Here is a 25,166-nt window from a genome sequence, read left to right on the forward strand (position 1 = left end):
AGGGAAAGAACAACCATGCCTTTCCCCCTGTCCCGCCCCCATTCCTGATCCAATCAGTAGTAGTTGTTCTGTGAATAGGCATCACAGAACATCCTAGTTCAGCCCCAGAAAGGCTATAAATACAGAAGAATCAATCGGGGGGGAAGAGGGGGAAAAATTATATGCTGTCTCCAAGTACTACATTAGGCTTCTCTCCTTAAATCTTCCCATTCAACAAAGAAGGGAGGATCAAAACTGGTCCCTCCCTGTTCAGTTCAAAAGCTGTCCCATATGCCTCAGCAATTAGTTATCAGGATTCCACACTGCTCCTTTCATTAAAAAAAACACTTCATTCACAGCTTCTGGGAATAGCCAGCACAAAGGCTGTAACAAAAGGACCCACAGCTCTGGAAGGCAGAGATTGCTTTGGCGAGGCAGGGATGCCCTTGGTTTAGAGATGACTGGAACACAGGCAGTTGTAGTTAGAGCTTTGCTAGATTCCATGTTACTGCAGGAGGAATTATCAAAGGTTTTTGCTGAAGACTCTTCAGGGAAGTCTGCCAGTGTTTGCCAAGTGGTGGATGGCCTTTTCAGAAGCAGGCTCCTTGTTCCACACTTACATCCATTCTGTTTAGCAGGAGGCTCCAGACTGATCTACAGGAGCATGCACTGCTCTATTCCAGGGTATAATAGGAAAGCATGGGACCACCCTGCATTCCAGTAGCAACACAACTGCTTCAGGCTATGCTTGGCTCTCTCCATCCCCTAGAAAGCACAGGATCTATGCAGCTGCACACTGTAGAACTCTATGCCTTCCCTCCCTCCCTCCCCATCCCCCCCACCCCATTATTCTACATAGCTGCACACAAATCTGGCTCAGTCTGCTTCAGAGCAGCTCTTGGGCTGGACCCACATCAGCAGGACCTGAGGGGCAGTTTCTCCAGCATGGCTGGATCAGGTGAGCTTGTTAGACAGCCCCCCTTCTCTTCCCCTGCCTTTTGCTCAAGGTAAGGGACAGAAATCCAGCCACTCTTAAGACAGTATTTCCCATGCTGGAAAAATGAAGACATCAAAAATAAAACTTTCCAAAACATAACCAGTCAATAGTGCCGTGACATTCTTTGTTCTGCGAAGAGGCTGTGTTTGTCTGTGCCCTCCAAGGCTCCTCTGCTGAGCTGGGAGCTGAGGTCCGCACCCCCATGCCGCTGTGCTTCTTGGCAAGGTACAAAAAAGCCAGAAGAGCAGAAGTCGGTCTTGCAGAGCCGGGCTCCTCCCTCCTGAGCCTCCTTGCCACTGTAGCCTTGTTGGGGGTCCATGCTACAGGAGGTTGGCAGCCAAATTCCTAACTGGAGAGAGAGCAAAGGGATTAGAGTTGGCCTGCTAGATGCAGTATGTGAGCTGCCCACCTGAAAGCTGTGGTAGCAATGAAGCATCAGTTCCCTGTGGAAGGGCAGCAGCAGCAATAGTAAAGAGGACCCCATGGAACCAGCTCTCTCTGCTCTTGAATCAAAAGAGGTACTATGAGGTCAGACCAATGGTCCACACCCAGCCCTACATCCTGTCTCCAACAATGGCACGAGTGGATGCGTTTGGAAGAGCATATGAACAAGGTACATCTAGAGTGAACTAGCCCTGTCCTACCCTTGCTGGCATCCACCATCATTGGTTTAGAAGTGCCAAAGGATACACCTGACTGTTCTATTTGTAGTTAAATTCATGGAGGATGGGTCCATTAAATGCCCAGTTCCTTTTGAACCTGGCTATATTATCTGCCTCTCTTCTTGGAGCAAGTTAACTACGTGCTGCATAATAAAGTGTTTAAAGCCTGTCTCCTGCTGATTTCAGGGGTGCCCCTTTGTTCTAGTATTGTCAGACTTGGTGAATAACAGTTCCCCATTCACTTCGTCTACACCCTTCATGATTTTATAGACTTCATATTCCCCCCCAGCCTTCTCCTTTCCAAATCGAAGAATCCCAGTGTCTTGAGTCTCTCCTGGTAAGGCAGGTACTCCATACCTTGATCATCTTGGCTGCCATTCTCTGTCCCTTTCCTAATTCTACTACATCAGGGACAGGCAATTATTTCGGGCAGAGGGCCACTTACTGAGTTTTAGCAAGCCAGAGGGCTGCGTGACAGACAGCCAGGGGAAGATAAAAATTAATTTTCTAAATTTTTTAGGGGCCCCACAGGCCAAATAGAATGGCCCATGGGCCGCATCCGGCCCACCCCTGTACTACATCCTTTTTGATATGTGGAAATGAAAGCTACACGCAGTATTCAAAATGTGAGCATGCCATGGATTTGTATAGTAGAATGATAACGTTCTCTGCTTTGTTTTCAGTTCCTTTCTTAATGATACCAACGTTATTAGCTTTTCTGGTCACCACTGCAAATTGAGCTGATGTTTTTTAAGTGTTTTTAGAGAACTATCTACAATGACTCCAAGGTCTCTTTTCTGAATCATAACTGCTAGTTCAGAACCCAGCACTGTGTGCATATATAACAGAGGTATTTTCTTCCCCATATGCATGACCTTGCACTTGCCAACACTGAAGTTCATATGCCTTTTTTTTTTTTTGCCTACTCACTTAGCTTTGTGTGGTCTTTCTGCAGTCTCCCTCCATCAGCTTGGTATTTGACTTTCCAGGATAATTTAGCACTAGCTGAAAACTTGGAAATTTCACTGTACTCTTTCATTTTCAAGTCAATGATGAAAATGTTAAACAAACCCGGTCCAGCACAGACCCCTGTGGGACTCTACTTCTGACCTGCCTCCATCCTCAATAGTGACCATTTTAGCTCTACCCCTTGCTTCCTCTCTTAACCAGCTCTTAGTCCACAAAAGAACCTTTCCTCCAATCCTTTGGAAACTCAGTTTCTCAAAAGCCTCTGGTGAGGAATCGTGTCAAAAAGCTCGTGTCAACTGGATCCCTTTTGTCCACATGTTTGTTAGGACAGTCAAAGAACTTAAGCAGACTGGGGAGGCAGGATTTCCACCCCAAAAAGCCATGCTGACTCTTCCCCAGTCATATTTCTGTCATAAGACTGTTGATTTTATTCTTTATCATAGATTCTACCACTTGATAGGGATGGAAATAACACTCAGTGGTCTGCAGTTCCCAGCATTGCCCCTGGAGCCCTTTCTGAAGATGGGTGTTATGTTGGCAACCTGCCAATCCTCTGTCACTGGGGCCATTTGCAACAATGGGTTATATGTTACTGTCAACAGTCCTGCAATTTCGTATTTGAGTTACTTAGAATTAATGGTTATTCTGTAAATCCCTTTGAATCTCACTGACAACACCTTCCTCACTAGGAAAGCCCAGCTCTTGGCAGCAAGCACTTAACTCAAAGTAGCTCAGGGACATGCTCTCCCAGAATTTTGCTCCCAGTGTTAGCACTATATACAGGATGGCTTTTCTGATTGATCTGCCTCCTCTCCAGTCTCCCTAACTTTGAAAAGGATAGAGATGCCAAGCAAGCACTACCCTCTCGTGTGTTTAATGTGTGTGCTCCAAATTTTCCCTGAGGGCCCAGCTACAGAAGCCCTTACCTAGCAGCTTTTGGCTAGGTTATACAGAAGACATATGTATCTGAATTTATGAATGAGTCCTTGCTACTGCATTTCTGTGAATGCCACAAACCCAAAGCTCACTCCATATTGCGTGCAACTTGAGGAGGAGAGCCAATCACAGACAAAACCCTCCTCCTTCAAGCAAATGACATATATGTGAGTAGGAAGGCATTGCATCCCTTGTCAAGAGCAGTAAGCTTTTGGATGCACACAGGACTGCAGTGTTCATGTTATAAACTATGGAACCTACATCATAAGCCCATGAGTAACTAACAATAGGTGTGTGACCTACAGGAAGCCAGCTTTAAGGCAGACAGGCAGGACCCAAGAGACAGGGAAGCCCTGGATTGGGTACTCCTATAGTGGTAAGAAACACTTAAAAGGGGAAGGATGTCTCCTCTCTCCCTCAGTGACAGAAGCTGGAAAGGCTTTGACAACACCCAGCAGAGAGGTTTGACCTGTTCTGGTTTGGGGCTATAAAGCCAGAGCTGAGGACAGGGATAAGAAGAGACCTGAAGCTGAGATTATTTTGCTATGCCTGTCTCACCCTGTGGTACAAAGACACTGGCTCAAGGCTGAGTAACAAGCTAGAACTGCCTCTTCAGCATGGCTACTATGGAAATTCTGCAGTACCTTTTTCCCTGCTCAAGACCAAAGGGTGTTTAGTGTGGCAACCAAGGGAGAAGGCCCTCTGGGTTTCTAACTGCCTCCAACAAGGGGCTTTGCTCCCTCCAGTGGCTTACTAGCACACACAAACACCGACACTCACCACTGCTTTGGAGAAGTGGGGAGGGGGAGGCTGGTGATTTCAGGATCTTTGCAAACATTGTGCTGGTTACAATTAGCTCAGCTATAGTTTCCTTCACAACCAAAAGGGTTAGAGATTTTTGAAATACAAGCCTTTAGTATGGAAGGAGAACCTGCCCTGAGGGGCAGATTCTATAAGCCATATAACGGTGTAGTACAAGGACCCTGGACATGTATTCAACTCATGGGCAGAAGCTACCATAATACCTCATCAAGCAGGACAGGTCAGAATCTCTACAGAAGAGATAAAGCATCTGTCTCCATTAAGTAAATCTACCCCTTGATAGCAGCAGACTCTATCCAATCAATTTTGCCATTGCTGGAGAGATCATCTGCCCAGCAGGAGGAGTCAGGATTTATCCAGCTGTCAAGTGCTCCAAACAGTCAGGATGCAAAGGGAAGAAAGAAAGTTTGGTTTCTTTCGGTTTGGGCAGGTTGTTTACTAGCTGTTATCAAAGGGAATTCCAGGCTTCCACCCCAAGCAGCCAGTGGTCACCACATCACAGGGATGGGAGGATGACTGAGTGCAAGAAGCAATTTAGAAGGCAGGACAAGGGATCCACTGACAACAATCCAAACAAAATACTTGGCCTTAGGAGAACTCTGGACCCCAGGCGAGTTGAGCAGCCTTTTCTGATGATCTACCACTCTGAGGGAAACACAGAAAATGCTGGCTTCCAACTGCAGAAGCTGGCTCTTCATGGACAGGCAACAAACAGTCCCTTGCCCTCAGTGACTAATGTCCACTGGGAGTGAGGCAGGCAGCTGTGTTTCCTACTTGCAATATAGTTCTTCATGATGAACCATACCCCAGGATCTTACCTTAGCTCCCCCAGCAAGTCTGAAACTAAACTTACACAATTAACCAGCACCTAACAAAACTAATCATCATCTCCAGCTTAAATCTCCGGTGATCTCTTCCACCCACCCCAGGACCTTCCATCTGCCTTTATACCATTTAATGACTCATTAGAATTCCTCTGCACACATCTGCATGTTAAGATGCTTCACAGTGAGACTGGAGGCTAGTCTGCCTGGGCACTAAGAGAACTGTTTTTGATTAAAGGAATTGCATTGTTAAGCAATTCCCTTGCAATAGCTCACTTCTGCAGCTGGCTGGAAAGGGAGAATTACCAAGATGGCATCTCCCTCCTCTGGGTTCCAGGATCCCACTTATACTCTGTATATAACTGAACAGGCATCTCCCTCCCACTCTTCATACCAGGAATGCAGTTTCCTGGTGACTGCAAGGGCTGTGCAAGCTCTTTACAGGCACAGTCACATGCAAGAGAAATGCTCTAATGCCCCAGGAGTTTAGTTTTGGTCCTGCCTCAGTATACCGTACTGACAGCTGAGGTTTCCTACCAAGTCCACACACAAGCTTGTGAGACACTGAAGAACCCAACACTGTCAAAAGCAGCTGGTATCTTCCCACTACCCCTGCCCAAGAGCATCTCAGAGAAGGAAACCCCACAGAACATGGTTTGGGATGGGGCAGTGACAGAAGATGACAGATGGTGGAACCAACCCTCAGGGGGCTGGTTTAGTGGGATGAGCCTTGCCCTCCTGTTCAGGGCCAAGCACATGCTAGGAGTTAAGTGCAATGCTGGATCTTGGTACCATCCAGGATATGCCTGGGGACAGCAATGGGGAATTTACCATCAGGGACAGCAACAGGACAGAACAAGGCAGCCTCGCTACGTTGAAGATTCGGTCTCCTGCTTCTGTTTTGAGATAAGCTGGGCTTCCTTCAGTGAAAGGTACACCTCTTCCTGTGGGTCGTAGTAATAGAACTTCCGGATGTAGGAGATCAAAGGCCTGTAGAGCACATGGGCAAAGACTTTCATAGCAGGTCACAACAGAGTCCATGTTTAAAAAAAAAGCTACAGCTATGCCTCCTCCTCCCCCTCCACTATTTCCCAAAAGCCAGCCCTGCCCCTGCTGCCTGGATGAGAAAAGTTGCCCACAACCAGGGACTTGTGTGCTCCTCTGACAGATCTGATGCTTTGCATTTTTGGGCCACCCACCACTCCTGTATGTTCAGCTGTTGCTGACTCCAACCCCAGAGGCCATTTTGCCTACTGTCTCCTCTCTAACAGCATGGTACCTCAACAAGCAGCTAACTGCCCCTCCCCACGGGTCCCTCCCTTCCTGCTCTGATCATGGCTGGCTTTACAGCTTTCGCTTATGATACCAACAGAGGATACCAAGAGCACAGGACTTGGCATTAAGATTCTACACTGACAAACAGAGGAGCTCCCCCACCCCTGGCCCCTGAGACGTACTTAGGCAGTGGGAGCTCTGGAATGTGATCTATGCGGACGAGCTGCCGGATGCGGAAGCGGCAAAGGTGCTGGAGGGATTTGACGTTGCTGAACCTGGAAACAGGATACAGGAGCTGGACTGGAGTTGGAGGGAGACCTGATGAGGAACAGGAGATGATGGTAACTTGTTTATCATATGTAGAAATACAATGGCTTCAAAAAACCCAGAAAGGGGTAAACCAGCTGTAGTAAAATGAGAGATCTGGGTAAAGCAACATGTTGCGGAGCAGGCAGCTGCTTCTCTTCCCTGCTGCAGGATCTCAAGGCATGCTGTGCAGGAAGGGATGCCTTTTCTCAATCTCTGGGAGCCTCCCCAGATTTACTTGTGAATAATCCCCTCTGACTAATGCCAAACCCATTACGATCATTTTTAGCAGGGAAGCAGATATTGGGATTCAGCAAAGTTCCCAACAGAGCCCTCTGAGAACAATCAGCAGATAGAGCATCATTTTACAAAAGAGAGAGCAATGGGCCTCTGAAATCCATCAGATTTTAGGCATACTGGAAAACAGTGAGGAAAGGGGAGCAGGGAAGATGACAGACTTAGCTCTGTATAAAGCTTTTGGTAGCTGGATGGGAACATTAACAGGTCAGACTGGGATGGGAGGCAGATGCTCCCTGAGATTAGATGGCTAGGTGTAAAGAGGGGCAATACTCAACCCCGAAGTGTAGGAAGCATACTACTGCACTTGGCTCCAGTCTGGCCCATGCACAGACATTCGAGCCTGCTCTGGAGATGCAGTTGCCTCCAATTCCCTCCTCCCCACTCCATAAGCCAAGGGCAACAACCAAAGCCTAGAACTGAGGGCAGGGCAACAGCACTTGGGCAGCTCCATGGGAGCCCAATTCATGGTGAGCGCAGTGCCTAGTCTGTTTTTGCAGAAGGATTCAGGGCTAGTTCCACTCTAGCCTCCCTCCTGCTGCCAGGAAGCTTTCTGCCTGCATCCCTCAGAAGCTTCAGAGCCCAGTGAAAGGATTTAAAGAAAGAGCAGGGAAGCTCTTCACATAGAGGCAGGCTCCAATCTGTTCCAGGCAGCACAGGGAGCCCAGAGCCAGCTTTTGAGAAAGCAAAGAAAAAAGGAATCAATTGAAGACTAGGACCATCATCCCTCCTCCACCCCAAAGAGGAATAAACCTCTGGGAGCTCGGCCAGGAACGCCAGAGACACAGCAAGAGTTTTGCATGCTGTGCTAGCCATATGTCTCCCTGCCAGCAGCCAGCCACACTGGAAGTCACCGCCATCTCCCCACCACAACAGGAAGTTAGCAGCATTTTAGCTGCACTACAGCATTAACAAGGGCATGGAGGAGATGTGGATCCAAGATATTCTCCCACTGAAAAAGCCCATGCCAGACAGACCACGGTATAAGGGGGCTTTGCATTTCAGGTAACTCCCACCATGGCATGGTGAGCTTCCAGACCCAGCTGACACTTCATGGCTGGTTTGGCAGTTCTACAGCCAGGCACTGATCCCCATGCAGAGTGAAGTGTTCGTTTATTTTCTAGAACCTTTCTTATTAGAAGCAAGTGGATCTGATAAGCTATTCTCCTTGAAAGCTAAGAAACAATAAGGGCACATATTAAAGGTTTTGTGAAATGGCCACTGCTACCACTGCCACCCCAAGCATAATGCGTGCATACACATTTCAAACTAACTCCACCTCCCTCCACCCCCATTTTTGCTCAGCTGAACTCTACATAGCCTTGCGGCATACACCAGGCAAGGACTCTAGTCTGGAGTGAAAAATCAAATGCCCCGTCACTGACAGTATGTGCAACCTTGGACAAGTCACTCAATCACACTGTGCCTCAGAGACTCACCTGTAAAATAGGGATATCACGGTCTCTCCCATCCTTTGCCTGTTTACATGGAAGGCTCGTCAGGGTGGGGACCACCTCAGTGTGGCTGAGGCACAACAGGGTCCCAATCTCAGTCAGGTGCTGCTAAGGTACACGTGGTAAATTCTCTCCCCATAACAATGCTACAAAGCTTATCTGATCACCCCTCGCTAGGTACAGCCTGAAGCAGAGGACCGAGCACTTTTGCACCTGCCTATGCCCATGTGCTCAAAAATGACTAGGCAGGATATTCTCCTTTCCTGAAATCTTAGGGTCACTGTGCACCTCCTTCATAAAATTCTATTTTCCACTACTATCCTCCCCCCCACATTTCAAAGCCAGCTGTGCTTTTGTGTGGGGCAAAAGTAATTCCCTCCTATCACCTTGGATTTAGCCCACCAGCTTCTACATATATCAGAGGAGGAAGGTGCTGGTGAGAGAACACATGCATGCAAGCTCTCTTGTCATGCTGAACTAAGCAGCAAGGAAAAGAGAGCATGCACAAGGAGCTGAGCTTTGACAGGGTGGAATCATGGAGTGCTCACATGACAGGGCACCATAAAGCATGCACTGGTAAAACCTCATCAATGCTCCCTTTGTGCTCACAAGCACCTGCCTGTTAACGTGCTCTGGCACTGCTTATCCCCACAAGGTTCAATCTACAGTAGCTAGTGCTTGAGACTCATGTTCAGCCTTCTGCCTGGAAGCCTTCTTGTGTATACACACAGCTTAACATCACTCTTTCACCCTCCCTTTCAGAAGTCCCAGGTGGGTGGGAGCTACAGGAGAATGGACAAGTGCAGAGTGTGGAGCTGCCTGCAAGTGCAGTGCTGAGACTAGGGGAAGCAACATTTTAATAAGCATTTAACTGAATGCAGAAGAGGCAGATCCCAACACAGTGCATGCAGCCATGTTCGCAGTAAGCACAGAGATCTTCCATGCCCATCAGGCTATGTCTCTAAAGAAATGTCTAATGCTATAGAGTTAAGAGTGCATTGGTCTAACAGTTGCAGAGATCTGCTTTGCAGGGGCAGTTAAAAGCCAGAGTGCCAAGAACGCTCATTAGGGTAGAGCAATCAGAGTGCTAGCTAAGAAGTGGGACAAGAGGGCACTGCAGATGAGGCACATGCACACACACACCACATACGGTTAATAAGGCTTAAAGGGTCAGACTCACCTGGAACCCTGGATCGCAAGAAGTAAAGGAACTTCCCATTTTTTGAATGCATGATTGCTCTCTTTATGAACTCCACCACAGACTGACAGCGGTCCTCAAACTTGGGGTGACACCACAGGCTGAAGGTTCCTTCCAAGGAGAAAGAAAGAAGGTGTTTTGTATTACAAGGCCACAGGAGAAGAAGATGAGATCACTTAGTAAGCAGAGTGGCCAACTCAGGCTCCCAAAAGGGGAGGTCACCAACTTGACCCAAGCATAAGCACTACTATGATGTCTGCCAGCATTTGCAGACAACCAACCCATGCACCTCAGTGGAGTGTTAACTCCATCTAGGTCAGACCACAGGTCCATCCAACCCTGTGTCCCATCTCAGTAATGGCAGAGTACAGATGATAAGGGGAAGAGATTTTATGCAACACCTATCCAGACTGATCCTGCCCTGCCCCGCCCCTCTTCTCTTTAAGCTTCCAGAGGCCTAGAAGGTCCTAATTTGTAGGCTGTAAGCTTATGGTCATGTTTCTTACCTGGGGTTATCCTGCATGAACGTGTCCAGTTTCACAACATGCTGCACTTAAAAGTTCCCAACAGTGCCAGCCCTGGAGAACAATCCACCCAAACCTATGGCAACAAGCTGGGATACAATCTCTGGAGACCCTTCCTGCTCTCAAGGACCATCACCCTCCATATGGGGATGGCCTTGCACACAGTGGGGTGTACTGACAGGACCCTTAACATGGCCCTCCCACAGATACATTAATAGGAGGTCCCATGTTGCCCCACCACTCAATACCTACAAGCAAGCAATGAAACTGAGAAGCAGCAATACATCAAGCATCCTTACCCTCACATGTGACTGCACAGGTTAATTTAAACCCAAGAAACCAGTTTAGGTCTCATGAGCTTTTTTCCTACAACCAGACCAACTCCTCCTCCCCACCGATAAAGCTGACCTATCTGTCTTCTGCTTGTTAGAGCACTGTCTGTACATCCAACACTGGCTGCCTGCCCTGCTCAGCCTATAACCTGAGGCCAGGGCAAAGAGGAAATCTAGTAATTTAAGAGCAACTGTGACAACTCAGAAATACCCCCGCAGGGAAAACACCCTTGACAGAATATGAAAATAGGTGATGGTTCCCATCTTGCCTTTGATGGCCAAGGTTACACCAGACACTGCGGGGCAAGCATCTGTGAGCAAGAGTCTTATGCTGTAAACCCCAAAGACAGACATATTTCCACCAGCACAGAGCAGGGCCTACAGTGCTGCAATCTGAACCAGTAAATTACTTGAGTGCAACCTGCTTTACATAGGACAGAGCATTTATACCAGGTGCTGGTAGGGGCGCACCTAGATTATCTCAGGACACCTCCCTGGATATGAGAGTTATTGAGGACCATGGAGCTGACAACCCCTAAAAGTACTGCATTAAGACACAGGTCTTGTGACATCACACTGCTATGGAAAATGCACAGGAGAGCTCAGTTATGCTTGCATGTTGCTGAGAACTCCAAGTTCTTGCATAGAATGTAGGCTACAGGCTCCAGAGACACTCAAAGACCTCTGGACTCTGCACATTTTAGAGTGAATTTGCCTATAAATGCATCTGGATTATACCTTGATACAAATCACTGAAATTAGGGACTGACAATGGGAAGCAATGACCAACACCAGGGAGGGAAGACCTACACATTCCCACTCAACAGCTCTGTAGGGCTTCAAAGCCAGCAGCAGTAGATCAGCACAGCACATCTGATAAAAAGCTCAGCTGGCCAGCACCAGAGGGAGAAAAAAAAAAAGCAAGCAGAGAAGCTTCCAAGAAGAATTTAGTTCCTGCCTTTTCACCTACCTGAAATCTGAAGGTCAAACTAAATCTATTTACCATTCTCCCAGCCCAGTCATTTGTCATTTTCATTAGTTTATCAAAGTGCTCAGCTCTGCAATTTTCAAAACAGCTGTAGCACATTCAGCAGGCTAACTCAAGCCTTTGCACAGGGGTTTTGGAAGGAAATAATGTCCCCTTGATTGTGCTAGAGAACTGCCTGTTGGGGGAACAAGGCAGCTTTGAGCTCCAATTTATTCTGCCAAAAAGTGCCAGAAAGCAGGGCATTCTACTTCAAACACTGACATAAGAAATGCAGTAGCATCTTCAGAGACATTCAAGAGCTCAAGCACCATTTTCCAAAAGCACACACAAACCTAGGTCCTACTGATGTCCAATGAAAGTGGCCCTAATGTCTGGTCAGCTTCGAAAGCAGAACTTGATGCTTCTGAAACTTTCATTTATGACCCTGGAGAGTTTAATCTAAGGCCTCAAAACCTGCAGTACTCAATTATAACCAGGAGCAATCCCACTTATATTCCTATTGTTATTCGTGCACTCTGCTGAATCAATGCCTGAAGCTAGTTACTTGCAAAGGATGGGTGAGAGGCAGAGGTAATCCAAAGATGTACATTTACCATTATTAGTAGCTGGGTCACCAGCTAATGTGCAGTGACACTGCTTTGCAAAAAATAATGGCCCTCTGAGTACAAGGCTCCACAAGGAATTAGAAGATCCCTGACTGCTAAGGCATCATACTTTGGTGCTCAAGCATCTACAGTGGACAGCTGCCAGTTTGCTACAGGAAAATAAGACCGTTTCAATGGTGCCATCCCTGAAGAGCAAGAGAGTCAGGCATTTTGCTAACCTCAAAATCACACTGTGCAGGCAGGTCATCGATATAAAAATACCATATTTGAAGCTAACTCAGAATATGTGCATGTAGGGACAGAGAAGTACATTCTAGTGCTGAACAAGGCAGGAAGGGCTGATGTGAGATCATGCAAAGCATTCTCAGAATAGAAAAGCCACAATAGCAGAACTAAAACCTCAGCCTGGTAATGGGCAGGCTTGGTACTAGCCAGATGAGGACACTAATCTACCCCAAAAGATAAGCATGAGAAACATCCTCAAAGGCAAAGGAACTCCAAGGCATCACCTTCCTGTTAGCAGGTGAACCAACTGATCTAAATGCTTGGCCTCTGGGAATATAATATACAGAGGTGCTTCCATAATGAATGTGCCACAATGTAAAGCTGCACCCTGAGCTATGCCTTCTCAGTACAGCTCTGCTCTTCCCATTTTCTAGGTGAAGTTAGTTAGGGCTAGGGAAGTTAGCTCTTTTCACGTACAGCTTCCCAAAGCAAGGCACGCAGAGCAGGCATAGAAGGAAGAGAGGCTAAGGGACCATGTTGCATTGCTGGATTTCTCAGTGGAGTTGGTACTGTCCCAGAAAGGGAACAGGAAGACGGTGCATACAGGAGCGAAGACAAGTGGAGGGAAGCATTTACAACATGCTGTAGCAATCCAGCATGCATTCAGAGCTGTTAAATTTCTGAACTATCTCTAGCAGTCATTGCACCTAGGCTGGCATGGAGGGCTCCATCACCATATGTAATTCTTCATTTAGGAAAGGTTTCAGGGGGAACATTCTTCTGTAAAGGAGAGGTATCCTAATCATAAAGGAGGACCCAAATATTTCCAGCTGGGGCCTGTGGATTGAGATCAAGCCACAGGAATCTTCTAACTGAGGTCAGCAGGCACAGAAAAAGCAGAAGGCAAAGCATGGCTGCATTTAGTCACCCCTTTGCAGCCACCTCCAGAGACATTCCAAGACCCTCAGTCACATACCTCTGTAGTGCTCCATCCGAGTGTGATGAGTGATACCTTGCGAGCGAAAGCTTAGGCTCAAGATGTAACGAGGGTCAGAGCTGTCTCGTACCAGGAAAGACCCATCTGGCTTCCCTTTCAGTTTCATCTCTGCATCTTCCCAGTTCATCGGTCCCCAGTACCATCCACACTGCCAAAAGAGGACCAGAACATCACTGGACTTCTGATAAGATACAAAACACTTGCCTATCATACTGCTTCCCCTTTCATAGCATCAGCGCTCCCAGAAAGAATTAAGAAAGTTCAACACTGCTTTTGCCCACAGTGACAGACAAGGAAGCAACATTTCCTCTGCAGGGTGATTTTTCCACCAAGGTGCAGTCTGTCATGTTTGTTAATCACACTATGAAACCAATCTGAAGCTGACAAGGGTTTCCAGTGACAAGTTCCTTCCCCAACCTGTTACAAAGAAGCCAGCTTAGACAGGACAAACAGTCACAGAAAATAAGATAGCTACATCTCACAACTACACCACTCTTCTCTCTGTTCTGGCAGTTAAACCAGTTTCACCTCCCACCCAGGAAAGACAGAATCACAATATAATCAGAAACTCTCACTGTCCTCAGTCAGGGATATCACTGCACTACCAGACTAAGTGAGATACCACACTGCTGCATCTAGAGCCCTTCACTGAACCTACAAGGGATTGAGAGTTGGGGTATTTATTGCTGGAAGAAAGAAAGGGTGGAATGAAGTTTGTGTTTCCTACCCCCACTCTCCCCACCTCCAGGTCTGTAAAGGGGGAATTAATGAAGCCCCATTCAAAAAAAGGTGTGGGGGTTGGGGGGAGCTTTTCCCAGACTTAACTCACAGCAGGGAGCCTTTGCTCAACAGGGGTTTGTAAGAACCATAGACCTGGCAATGTGAAACTCTTACTTTTTCCAGTTCTCGCAAGCTGGCTGCAAAGCTACTTGAGTCTGGTCGGTAGAGGGGGCACTGAAGATGCTGGGAGGGCTGGCTGGGCACTGCCTCCGTCGGTCGGAGTGGGACAATACGCGGAAACGCATCTGCAGGGGAACAAACAAACAAGTGCCATGCAACGGTTACCAACAGGGGCCATCTCCAAAGAACAGTGTGCTACCCTTCCCAAGCAGGCCCTCAACTCTCGAGGACAATGCAGGGGTAGCAGAGCTGCAGCGGGGAAGAGAAAGCTGTGCTAAGTGATGGCATCCTTGAGAAGGACACAGCAAGAGTCACTATCCAGCTTTCCTAAGAAGACTAATTCAGTGTCTACTGGCTATTTCCTTACATCAGCTGGGAAGAAGTCAATGGAAACACCATATACTTTTCCACCTTTTTTATTTTTATTTTTTTAACAAAGCAGCTAGAAAGTGAGGTCAAAGCAGCTGAGGCTCAAGATCTGACAGCTTAAAAAAATGAAACCCAGAGGACAGGAAACTAAAGATTAAATGTTATTGCCCTGTAAGTGCACAACCCCAGAAGTGACTTATGACTGTGTGTAGAAACAGCTCCCTAGTCTCAATAGCTCTCCTGCGTTAAGCCCTATTCCCATAACAGTGCTGAAGTTGCTGACACTAGTAGACAAGACTCTAGTCATCGCACAAGTCAGAGACAGAGGACACCACTTAGACCAGTCATCCAACCTTCAGCCACCACAGGGCAAGGCTACAGTTGATGTATATTCTAGTTCTGCTGAAGCTAAGGGAGGGAGTGGATAAGATCCAATTTCTGTCAAACCTAAATGCTTATTCTGCAAGACTGTTATAAGGAGCAAAGCCTGACACACAACATGTAAAAATAGGTAGTTTAAAAAGGACAAGGAACTCAGCTGTGCTTTTGTGTACAGCACAATAGGTAAAAGACCAGCTTGGTTATGCATAACTTGAACAGGTCAGAGGAAGCAGCACCCAAGACCTGCCATGGGTCTTTGAGACAATCTAACCTTAAGTTTACAATATAAGAAATTAGTCCAGATCTCTGAAAAAAATGGAGCCTTGCTGCTAAAGCTAAGCTGACCTGGGGCATGGGGTGGAGGAGGCGGAGGCAGAGGGAAAGACTGCAGGGAAGACCCCATCGGACCCACTAGGACAGATGTAGGCAGCGTCCCACTGATATCATCTAGAAGAGAACAGAAGCAAGAAAGATTCAGAACACAGGAAAGCAAGCAAGCTGCTACACTGCCAAGTGCCTGCCAGCAAAGCAACAGCATGTCCGGCCTGCAGAAGAATGGCACAGCGGCAGACAGATCACAGTCTTTCACTGGTTGCCCTGAAGAACAGGTATTGGACAAGTGCTCTGCACTTCCAGGTCTCCATTGTACCTGGACTCACACCTCTCACTCACACTTGCATTCTGCTCCTGCAAATGAAGAAGTTAGTCTCTAAACCAAATCATTTCAGAAGATGGTATGCAAGACGAGACAAATATGGACACAGGCTTCCTGAAGCCACATGTCGGCCCAGCATGCAGCCTCATGCAAGGTCTACACATCTGAGTTGTGGCCTCTGAAGCCAGCAACAGCAGGGGAATGCTGTTCAGTTAGCACACTACACCTGGGAGAAAGAAACCATCTCACCAACCCTCTGCTCCAGCTGATTTAGAGCAGCACTGGGAACCATTTTCCACATAGGAAGTTGGGGTCACCCCACTGTAAAGGATGTCAAGGAGCCTGCCTCCTGCCCCCCAAAAAAGAAAGAAAGAAAGAAAGAAAAAAAAGCCAACCCCTACCACTTGCACTACAGACATGTGACCACAAAGGGTGCTCTTTAGGGAGGCACATGTAGTACCTAGCAGGCTGAGGCTTCTTCGTGGCGGAGGTGGAGGAGTCGGAGGGTGAGGAGAGGTCAGTCCTCGCTGAGAGATGTCCACATCCACTAGTGACACAGTTTCACCTGAGGGATTTGTGGAGCAAGACCGTTAGAGTTCAAGCTTTCTCCAGAGCAAGAGAGAGTAAGAAAAAGGTCAGGCAGCAAGAAGCTGAGTTGGTAACCTTCAGAATGGCTTGGAGGCCAACTTCCACGGAGGTCAGAGGCCTCCACTGCAATCTCATTACAGTGCTTGCAAATTGAGTTTCCACCATGCACATTGATCAGCTCTGACATGGCAGCCCAAAGGCCAAGCTCTAAATAACAGTTAAGAGCGAGCAAATAGGAAATATTGATGGGCTACCGAACCCAACTAAGACTCAGCATCAAGAGGATGGTCTAAGGAAAGGGACTGGAGGGGTTTTCAAAATGCCCTTTGCTGCATTATATTGGCACTTACCAAAGCACCATAAGCATGTGCATTTCAGACAGATTCCTGCATGTCCCCTTACAAGGAGAGACTCCAAGAGCTAAAGCCACATCTGACAAAAGTCACATTTGGAATCTAAAACCCACTAGTGCCTTTTGATATAAAAAATATTCTCCAAATGCTCCTCAAGTGGAGAAAGGTTGGCAGCGTGTTACTGGCAGCTTTGGGACCACTCTCCCCTCTCAGGGTCAGGAGCTATAGTAGGAATCGTTGATGCTGACAACTGTTCAGTACAGATGCTAATTACAAAAGCCTCCCCTAAAGTTTTGCTTAGCTTTTGTGCTCAGGAAGTGGTTGACCAGACAGATCTGCACATAGGTAGGCAGCACCTGATGCCGTAATGCTGAAAAGACTACATTCCCATTAGCTTCAATGCAAACCTGTCTGCCAGCAGCCTGCAAGCTCAACAAAGTTTAGGTTAAATGCTCTGTTACTACAGCAAAGCAACCCTTAAAGTCAGTCTAGTGTGAAAACCAGAGGCTAATTACAGGGAGCTGGGCCAACTTTTTGGTTCACCAGCCTCCACATGCCCAGGTCCCAAAAGGCCTAGACCTACACCGATTACTGGGGGGAAAAAAAAATTGTGACCCAGTCCCCTTTTACATTTAATGAAACATGTTTCAAAGTCACAAGAACATATCAAAGCTCAGCTACTAAGGACTAAACTGCAAACTGATTACTGAGGCTAGGCTGCTAATTTGGTTCTGATTAGATATTTTTCTCCTTTCTAGAGAAAATCTTTAAAAACAAAAGTTTTCATCACTTCTAAAAAGAATTATTAAGGAGTTAAGTTGTTGCCACAATTGAAACATTTTGCCTAAGTCAAACCAACATGCAACTTGGAGCTGGTAAAATATCAAGACTGAAACTAGAGTTATCTAGTTCTGGACCACAACATCAAAAGACAACTGAAGCTCACTTCCTTAGATTTCAATTCTTGTGGGGCCTATCTGAAAACAATCCTCCTCCAGATACCGCATTACTGACAACCAGAAGTCTGACAGCTTTTGTTTATCAGAAACTATAGACTGCCAATGCAACCCCCTCAGGATTTTTAAAGACAGAACAAGCAGCACCCCACTTACTAAATTTAGGGAAGGTACAGAAGGGGAACCCTTTCCCCCCATCTTTGCACACTCCATGCACAAAAACACTTTCACTTCTACACCCTAAATAAAAAAGCTGATTTAGGCTGAGACGTCTCCAAACACCAAACAGAATCAGAAACTCTCATTTGCACAGACAAACAAGATGAAACTGCAGTGAAGGGACCAAGCACATTCTGCCCGCTTTGTGCTTCTCACTGATATACACAAGACTGATCAAAGGCTGGAGCGGCCATGGTCCAACGAACCAGCCTTGGGGAGTGGGGTGTGTCAGTCTTCCCACACATGGCTTGCCAACCTGGCCTACCTCAGCCTTACTGGCCTTCAGGAAAACCAGGTGCGACATCATGCAAGTTGATGCAATCAGCTTTTAACGATGACCTCCAACCATCAAGTTATGGGAAAGTCCCAGTTAAAAAATAGCTTCTGGTTTGCATACTCGATACTGCTATTAGTGACCCACAAAAGCAAATATAAAAATCCAGACATGAGACTACTTTGAAGTGTCATCTCAACACCTTTTTAGTTAGCTGATTTAATTTAGATTTTCTGTGAACTGGTGACAAAACCCTACAAAAATAGCGGGGGGGGGGGGGGGGGGGCGGGAGGGGAGGATGTACACACCCTTTATAAAACCCACCACTCCGGATTCATTCATCAGCAAAACTGAAGACAAATTTAAATAGTTTCCATTTTCCCAAGAGAAACAAGAGATGAAAGAAGTTACTTGAAACCAATTTAAGAAATAACTTTGGCATTTATGTAAGATCTCTAATCACTCACCCACTCTCACAGCAAATATTCTGATTCTCTAACAACAGCTGAAGAGGGTGACAGAAGTTTTGGATTTGGCCATGCTTGATTTTTAAAAAATGAATGCAGTCTACACACATCCATGGTAAGCAAGGCAAGGTAAAAAATGCAGCAAGTCTCTACTGCTACCACAGGCTGAAAATGCCTACTCAGGAAAGTCCAAGATCATAAGGGAGCAGAGAATAGCAAGCACTACAGTTTGAGTGCTCCCCCAATCCTTCAGTTTCTGGCAGTAGCTCCTGTGATTCTCACAGAACTGAAGGATAGCTGGGGAGGGAGCAGAATTATTCATTTACAGGTCTCAGGCAAAGTCAAAAGAATGACCTTCAATGCAGACAAGTCTCTGCAAAGTGCCTTCACTGCTCACCACAAAGAGCAGCCTGAACCCCAGTAAGGGGCTAGAAAGTGGAAATGCTACTCCTCCAAATGTTACTGGGATCTCTCTCCGCTGTGGTATCTGTGCTCCAGACACAAAGCCATACATACCAGCAAGGGCAGACTTTCAAACCAACCTAGCGGGCATTTCCACCTGTCCATTATGGCATTACTTAAGTCAGGACTGTTCAAATGTGACAGGTTAGTGTGCAGCCCCTAGGCTCCCAGCCAGTCACTACTACCTCCAATGCTATGGCCCCCAGGGTCTCTCAGGCAGGGAAGCATTGCTGAAGGCCCAGTGAGCTTGCTGCCCATGCACCAGCAGCATGGTAGGGGTGGGAAATCACCCACGCAGGGTTGGCAGCAGGACGGGGCTTGTATCGCCACAGTGGTAGGTGGGTCCAATCCTGAGGAGCCCATGCAGCCCCCATAGCATCCAGCCCACAGTGTGCAGCACAGGGCCCACTACCTGTACAAGATGCGGTACCAGGTGGCTCTGGTGTTGGACAGTCTTGACCCAAGTGTATCCTGATCCCTGTACCAAGAACAGTCAGGACATACAAGAAGCCCTTTGCATTTACGCTGAATCTGATCTCACTACTATACCCCCCGACATACTTCAAGCTGCAGTGCCCCAGGTGTAGTCTAAATGGTACAAACCAGCCAACTTGCTGTATTCCACTACACAGTGAAACACAGCATCCAGCTGAGAGGATGTCTTTCACACAGGACAGTCCCACACAGGAATCCTACCTTCCCCCTTCTAAAGAGTCGCAGCCTTCAGCACAGAGCGACTCCATGCCCACCCAAGCAATGAGACAGTCAGGTACCACAGCACACCCCTCTCCTGAGAAGCCCTGATGCTGGCATTAGCTGTGCAGAGCAACCAAGTAGAGTCACTTCCACTGCAAGCTTTTATGGACAGAAACCACTGCAATTACAGTCCCTGGAACAACAGGGTCCCCACTCATGATAGAGGCTCTTTAGTACATCCACTATGTCCCTACTTACTACAAACTAGAGCAGAACACCCCCTCTGCTATTAAACCCACAGCAACCCACGGAGACGAAGAGCAGTAGGTATTTCCTGGGAGGCAGAGAAGAGTTCTGAGAAGAACTGAACATTGGAGTCCAGCTTCATCACACATTTCTACTGATGTAGCTACACCATGTAATACCCTGGTGGAAAATGGAGTTAACCCTCGTGTGTTTTAAACACCTCCCCATTCCAAACAAGAGAGAACATGACAGTATATTTACAGGGACATTGCATAAAAGTACTGCACTAGTATAAGCATCCCTATAACAGACAGGACATAAGCCTCCAAAAGTACCAACTCCAGTTCCTGTCTCCCTGTCCAATAGGGGAGCTGAGACCCTGAAGCAGGACAAGGAGCTGTTTTCTTAGTTGGGCTCTTATTCTAGGGTTAGAGGTTATTAGACCTGAGGGGGGGAGGGGGAAAGAACCCTGCCCATAGTGTTGAAAAGGCAATCAAAATACCCTCCTCCACTTGATCTGTAATTCAGCCTACACAGGCTCTTTGCAATGCTACAAAATGCAGCGTTTCCAGCTCATCTTTCAATCCTTACCTGTGAAGAGGGGGCTGAAAGCGGCCGGAGAAAAGGCACTTTGAGTTCTCGTCAATCTGGGTTTCCTATTGAAAAAGAGACAGATTGAATGAAGAGGCAAATGTAGCAGTGAGTTTCCTCCCCCACACTCCCCAAGAGTTTAAAAAAAAAAATTGCTCAGTTTGACCTTGTGAGAAGTCGGCAGGTCCCTAGTTACTGCATTTGCAACTGAGTTTAAGACCAAGAGGAAGCACACAAATACTAAACAATTTCTAGAGCAGTATTTTGGCTTCAGTACAGCAACTGACACAGAGGGCAGGGCCCCAGTCTTCAAACCCCATAAGGCTCTAAGCTGATAATTAGCAAGTTCATTTCCGAAAGACAAAAACAAAAAAGAAGGTTGGAGCCCAGACTCCAACTTGAGCCAAGAAACCTGGCTCAGAACTGACAGTACCATAATGTGCTATGTCACTAGGCTGGCCACAACAGCTAAACAAGAAAGCATGGCTTGCAGTCGCACACAGCTCCGGATTACAGGTGTACTGCAGGCAGGTTAATTCTGCACTGACACCCACTTTCTCAAATGCAACCTCTGGAGGAAGGCTGAGAAATTGTGTGCACTGCAGAGGAGCTACCTCTTATCCCATTCAGCTAAAGCTGTGCTTCTCAACCTTTTCAGACTCCAAAAACCTTTCAAAATTCAGAAGCAGCCCATTTACAAAGACTAACATAAATGCATTATAAATGTTATAATATCAACATTACAATTATATTACTAAATAATATGTTATTAATTGATCAGATAATTATATTATATTCACCCCACTGCCACATCCAGGGAGAAGTGCTGTGTGCCTCCCCCAGAGCCAGATAAGGAAGTGGCTGTGGCAGGAGCACATGCATGGTCTTGCTACATACAGCCCTTCCCAGTCCAACTCTGCACAGTGTCTCCCTGAAACAAGGGCCACAGGGTAGGGGGAACTGTCCCATACACTTCTTTTCAGGAGGCACACTGGAGTCAAACTGAGAAGCAGCTGCAGGAAAAAGCCACACCTGCCCACATTATATTCTGCAGACAGGCTCATTGCTTCTGCCATAGCTCTTCCTGGCTCAGCTCTGGTGTACCTCCTGGAAACAAAAGCATGCAGGACAGTTTCACCCCACAGCAGGGCCAATATTGCAGCCCCTCCAATTGAGGACTACTGAGCTAAAGCACACCACCAGTGAGGTTGCCCACATCTGCAGGCCAAGCTCCTAAACACCTGGACATGATCTACTTAGAGATGTTATCTGCAGAGCACCCAGCCACTAAGGCATCTCAGCACTGCTAATGTTGACATCAGCATTTCAAGTCCCCAAGCCAGTTGACTGGCCCAAACCTCACAGGAAGGCACTTGTTGTCCCAAGATACCACATGAAGAAACCACTTTGTTTAGGGCTTGGTTTGCAGAAGCTGAGTTTCATGCTAGGAGCCCATTAGGCACAAGCTTCCTGTTTTGGACAAAGCAGCACGTGGCTGCCAGAAGCTCAGCTGAAAGTGTTTCAAGATTGGCCAAGCTTAAATGTAAGACCTGACCCCACATGTTGCACAGGCCTCTTGGCAGGGGTCATTTTACAGGGGCAGTTCAGCAGTACGTACAGCAAGTCAGCACCACAGCCTTGTCTTCCAACAAGGATCACTCCCACAACTAACCCTCCCAAGCTCTTTCCCCCTGCCCCCACCACTAAGAGAGAAGTCAAATCACTTTGCCATTCTCCACCCAGGCATGCGAGCAGATTACTTCACGCCAAGTATCACAACCTGATAGTGCTCTCAAAAATGTCACTCTATACAGCCTTGCAACACTGCTGTGAAGATTTACCAGGCCTGACAAACTCTACTCCTGCACTCTTGCCATGTGAGAAAAAAAAGCCAGATTTTACCTTCCCATCAAAAGACAACCATACAACCTGAGCAAGCACATTTTATAGGGCTGACATGGTTCCCCAGGGGCCTTCTTCTCAGCCTTCCTTCCAGACTTGCAAAGAGCAATTGTTACAGAGCTTAAAGTCCACAGCAGTGTTTGAACTTTAAGTTACCTTACCCCATAACTAGCCTCCCAAAAAGCCAGGCAGCACCTCAGATAAAAGACAGGAGTCCTAGTTCCAAGCCAATTTTGTGAAGGGTTTTGCTGATCATGTGCAACTTGCCCATATTCCTGGAACAGAGAAATCTGCATTCCTGTTTCCTACCACCTGGTATTAAAATCCACAGGAGTGCAGAATGTGTGGGTGTACCCTATTTCTTCTATAGGAGAATTCCTATTCTCATCTACACCTGAACAGCCTCATCAATCCTGCTGGCATTACACAGGTGCAAAGGAAGTGGTTAGGGCTGTACTTCTGCAAATAAGGACTATATTGAGAAAAACCCTGCCATGTAAATACTGATCATTTTTATCACATCACACAAAACAGGTTGTTCTACTTTGAAACCCGAGATCAAGTCCTTAAGGGGCTTTTTATTTTTATTCCTAAAGGAAGAACATAGCATTATAACCCCCTACCCACACGTTTGTGGCTTGCTAACAACTTTATAGGGTTACCCTGATTTTTTTGCTCCCACACAACTGCAGGGATCAGGCTTTTTTGCACAGCTGGGCCATTATTAAAACAGGTTATATTTACAGACCTGCAATCTGCAGCAACAGAAAAAAAAAAATAAATCACACACAACTCGTGTATTCTCACTTCTATCAAGTGGGGTCACAGCCAGAAATAATTCACATGGATTAGACTTGCTGTGTTTCAGTTTCAGACCCAAATGGTCTCTTCCAAGAAGTCTTTTAATTCTGGCACAACAAATACTGCTAAATCAGGTTGGGAAGTAGGAATGGTGATGAGGTGCAGATGACACGTTAGCACTGATGCATTCATTTGGCTTAACACTACAGACAATGCCCTAGGGCAGCAGTCAGCAACCTTTTAAGGCTGAGCCACTCTGGCCCACACTTTGGGTCAGCAGGCTGGCAAGTGAGCGCTAGGACACAGCTGCCACTTCTCCCTGCTGCTGGTGCATGGAAAGTGTCCACTGCCAGCACTTTTCCCTGCACCAGCTCAGGGAAGACAACTGCTGCTGGAGCTCCCCACTGCCCAACACCACCAGAGCCCCACATCCACAAGCCAAATCCAGCCTGCAAGCCATAGGTTGCCAACTCCTCTTCTGTATGTGGACACTATGCTGGATGTGTCAGTTGCTAAAGGCACACATAGCACAAGCATGTAGCAAAAATAACAACAATCAGCCATATCAAGACAAAGCTAAGGATGTGTTTAAAGTGGTAAAGAACTAAGCAGTTCAACCACAGCTAAGGCACAAGCCCCAAAGAGCCACTCGTCCTGGAGTATGTTACCTGGCTCCACTTCAATGCCTCTTTTCCAGTTGCCCTTCCAGCAATTCCTCAAGAGGGGCCAAAACTGCAAGCAGCTCACTGGCTTTGAGAAAAGCCCTGGCCAGGCATCCTACTAACTGCAGCCACATGGTACCTTCTGTTTATGATTGCAGCTCACACACTTTAGGGACTGTCTAAAGAGAAGATCTTCAGCACCAAGTGGCACATATCTGTGGGTGAGCCCTAAGACTTGTCCATGACTCTTCACAGGCTGCCATCTGCTGAAGTGGACAAGCAGTTGCTTGCATAGACCCATGTGCAGAATCATGGGCCTCTACCAGGCCCTCTAACCTGAGAGGCAGAGGGACACAGCTGCTTTGGAAAGTAACTCCCATGATACAGCATTTCAAACCTCAAATGCTGAGGGGCCCAGAGGCAGGAAATGCTGCCATGGGTATGTCTCCCTTTAGTCTGCCCCTACACTGGCTCATCAAAACCAGCTATTGACCTTAAAGAATGGGGTCAGCCTCCTTCCTCACTTCTACTGTGCTTGCTAAGCCAAGCTGTGGTATGCTGCCTTGAGGATCCTCAAATGCTAAGGGAACTCTGCCCGGCAACTTCAAATACAGGAGATTCTGCTTAGCTGTAGTGTTTAAAGCAGGGACTCTGTAATGAGCAAAGACCCTCTGCAGCAGGATGATGAAGTATCACTTCATGTCAATCAGAGTAGGAATGATTTAAGAAGGGTGGAGGGAGGAAGGGACTCTGAGTCAGATATACCAACATGAATACGCTCAGCAATAAACCTGGGAGTAGAAGCCATCGATTAGACCACAAGTCAGCTTTGAGCTCACTGAAGCAACCATCCCCTTTGGCAGCAGCAGCTTCACCCAATCCCAGAGACAGTTTTCTTGAAAGAACTAATTTCCCTCCCTACCAAAGCCGTGAGTAACCGTAGGACTGGTTTGAAGTACAGTGCCAGTATTATTTTTAACATGCTTGTCTACCCCCGCATTTTAGCAGCAATTAGGAAAGCGAGTTGCAGTTTGAGCTTGGATTGGCCAGTTGAGGAAAACTCTCTGGGAATGTATGGTGCATCTAAATCAACTGCATGCACTGGAACCATGACTAAAATCATGACCACCTTTTCTGCAGGGAGGAAGAGCCGAGATCCAGCCAACTGTATAGCCCACCTCTGACCAGGGGGTAACAAAAGAGCTGGGCTTCCTGGGAAGGGTAGCCAAGAATAGCAGTATTGGGGGGGGGGGG

General features: G+C 47.1%; 1 protein-coding gene across 1 annotated transcript in view; it reads right to left on the bottom strand.

Moving 5' to 3' along the window:
- Positions 1-6: 6 nt before the first annotated feature.
- Positions 7-25,166, bottom strand: part of SOCS7 (suppressor of cytokine signaling 7) — a gene marked incomplete at its 5' end in the record, with an annotated part of 29,255 nt that continues 4,095 nt past the window's right edge. The window contains 9 exons of the mRNA XM_006034980.2: positions 7-1,325; positions 6,021-6,179; positions 6,647-6,782; positions 9,702-9,830; positions 13,370-13,538; positions 14,285-14,415; positions 15,386-15,487; positions 16,156-16,260; positions 20,548-20,612. Coding sequence (XP_006035042.1) covers positions 6,059-6,179; positions 6,647-6,782; positions 9,702-9,830; positions 13,370-13,538; positions 14,285-14,415; positions 15,386-15,487; positions 16,156-16,260; positions 20,548-20,612 — 958 coding nt within the window. The remainder of the gene's footprint in view (positions 1,326-6,020; positions 6,180-6,646; positions 6,783-9,701; positions 9,831-13,369; positions 13,539-14,284; positions 14,416-15,385; positions 15,488-16,155; positions 16,261-20,547; positions 20,613-25,166) is intronic.

Source organism: Alligator sinensis, unplaced genomic scaffold, assembly GCF_000455745.1.
Source record: "Alligator sinensis unplaced genomic scaffold, ASM45574v1 scaffold1261_1, whole genome shotgun sequence".
Taxonomy (NCBI): Eukaryota; Metazoa; Chordata; order Crocodylia; family Alligatoridae; genus Alligator; species Alligator sinensis.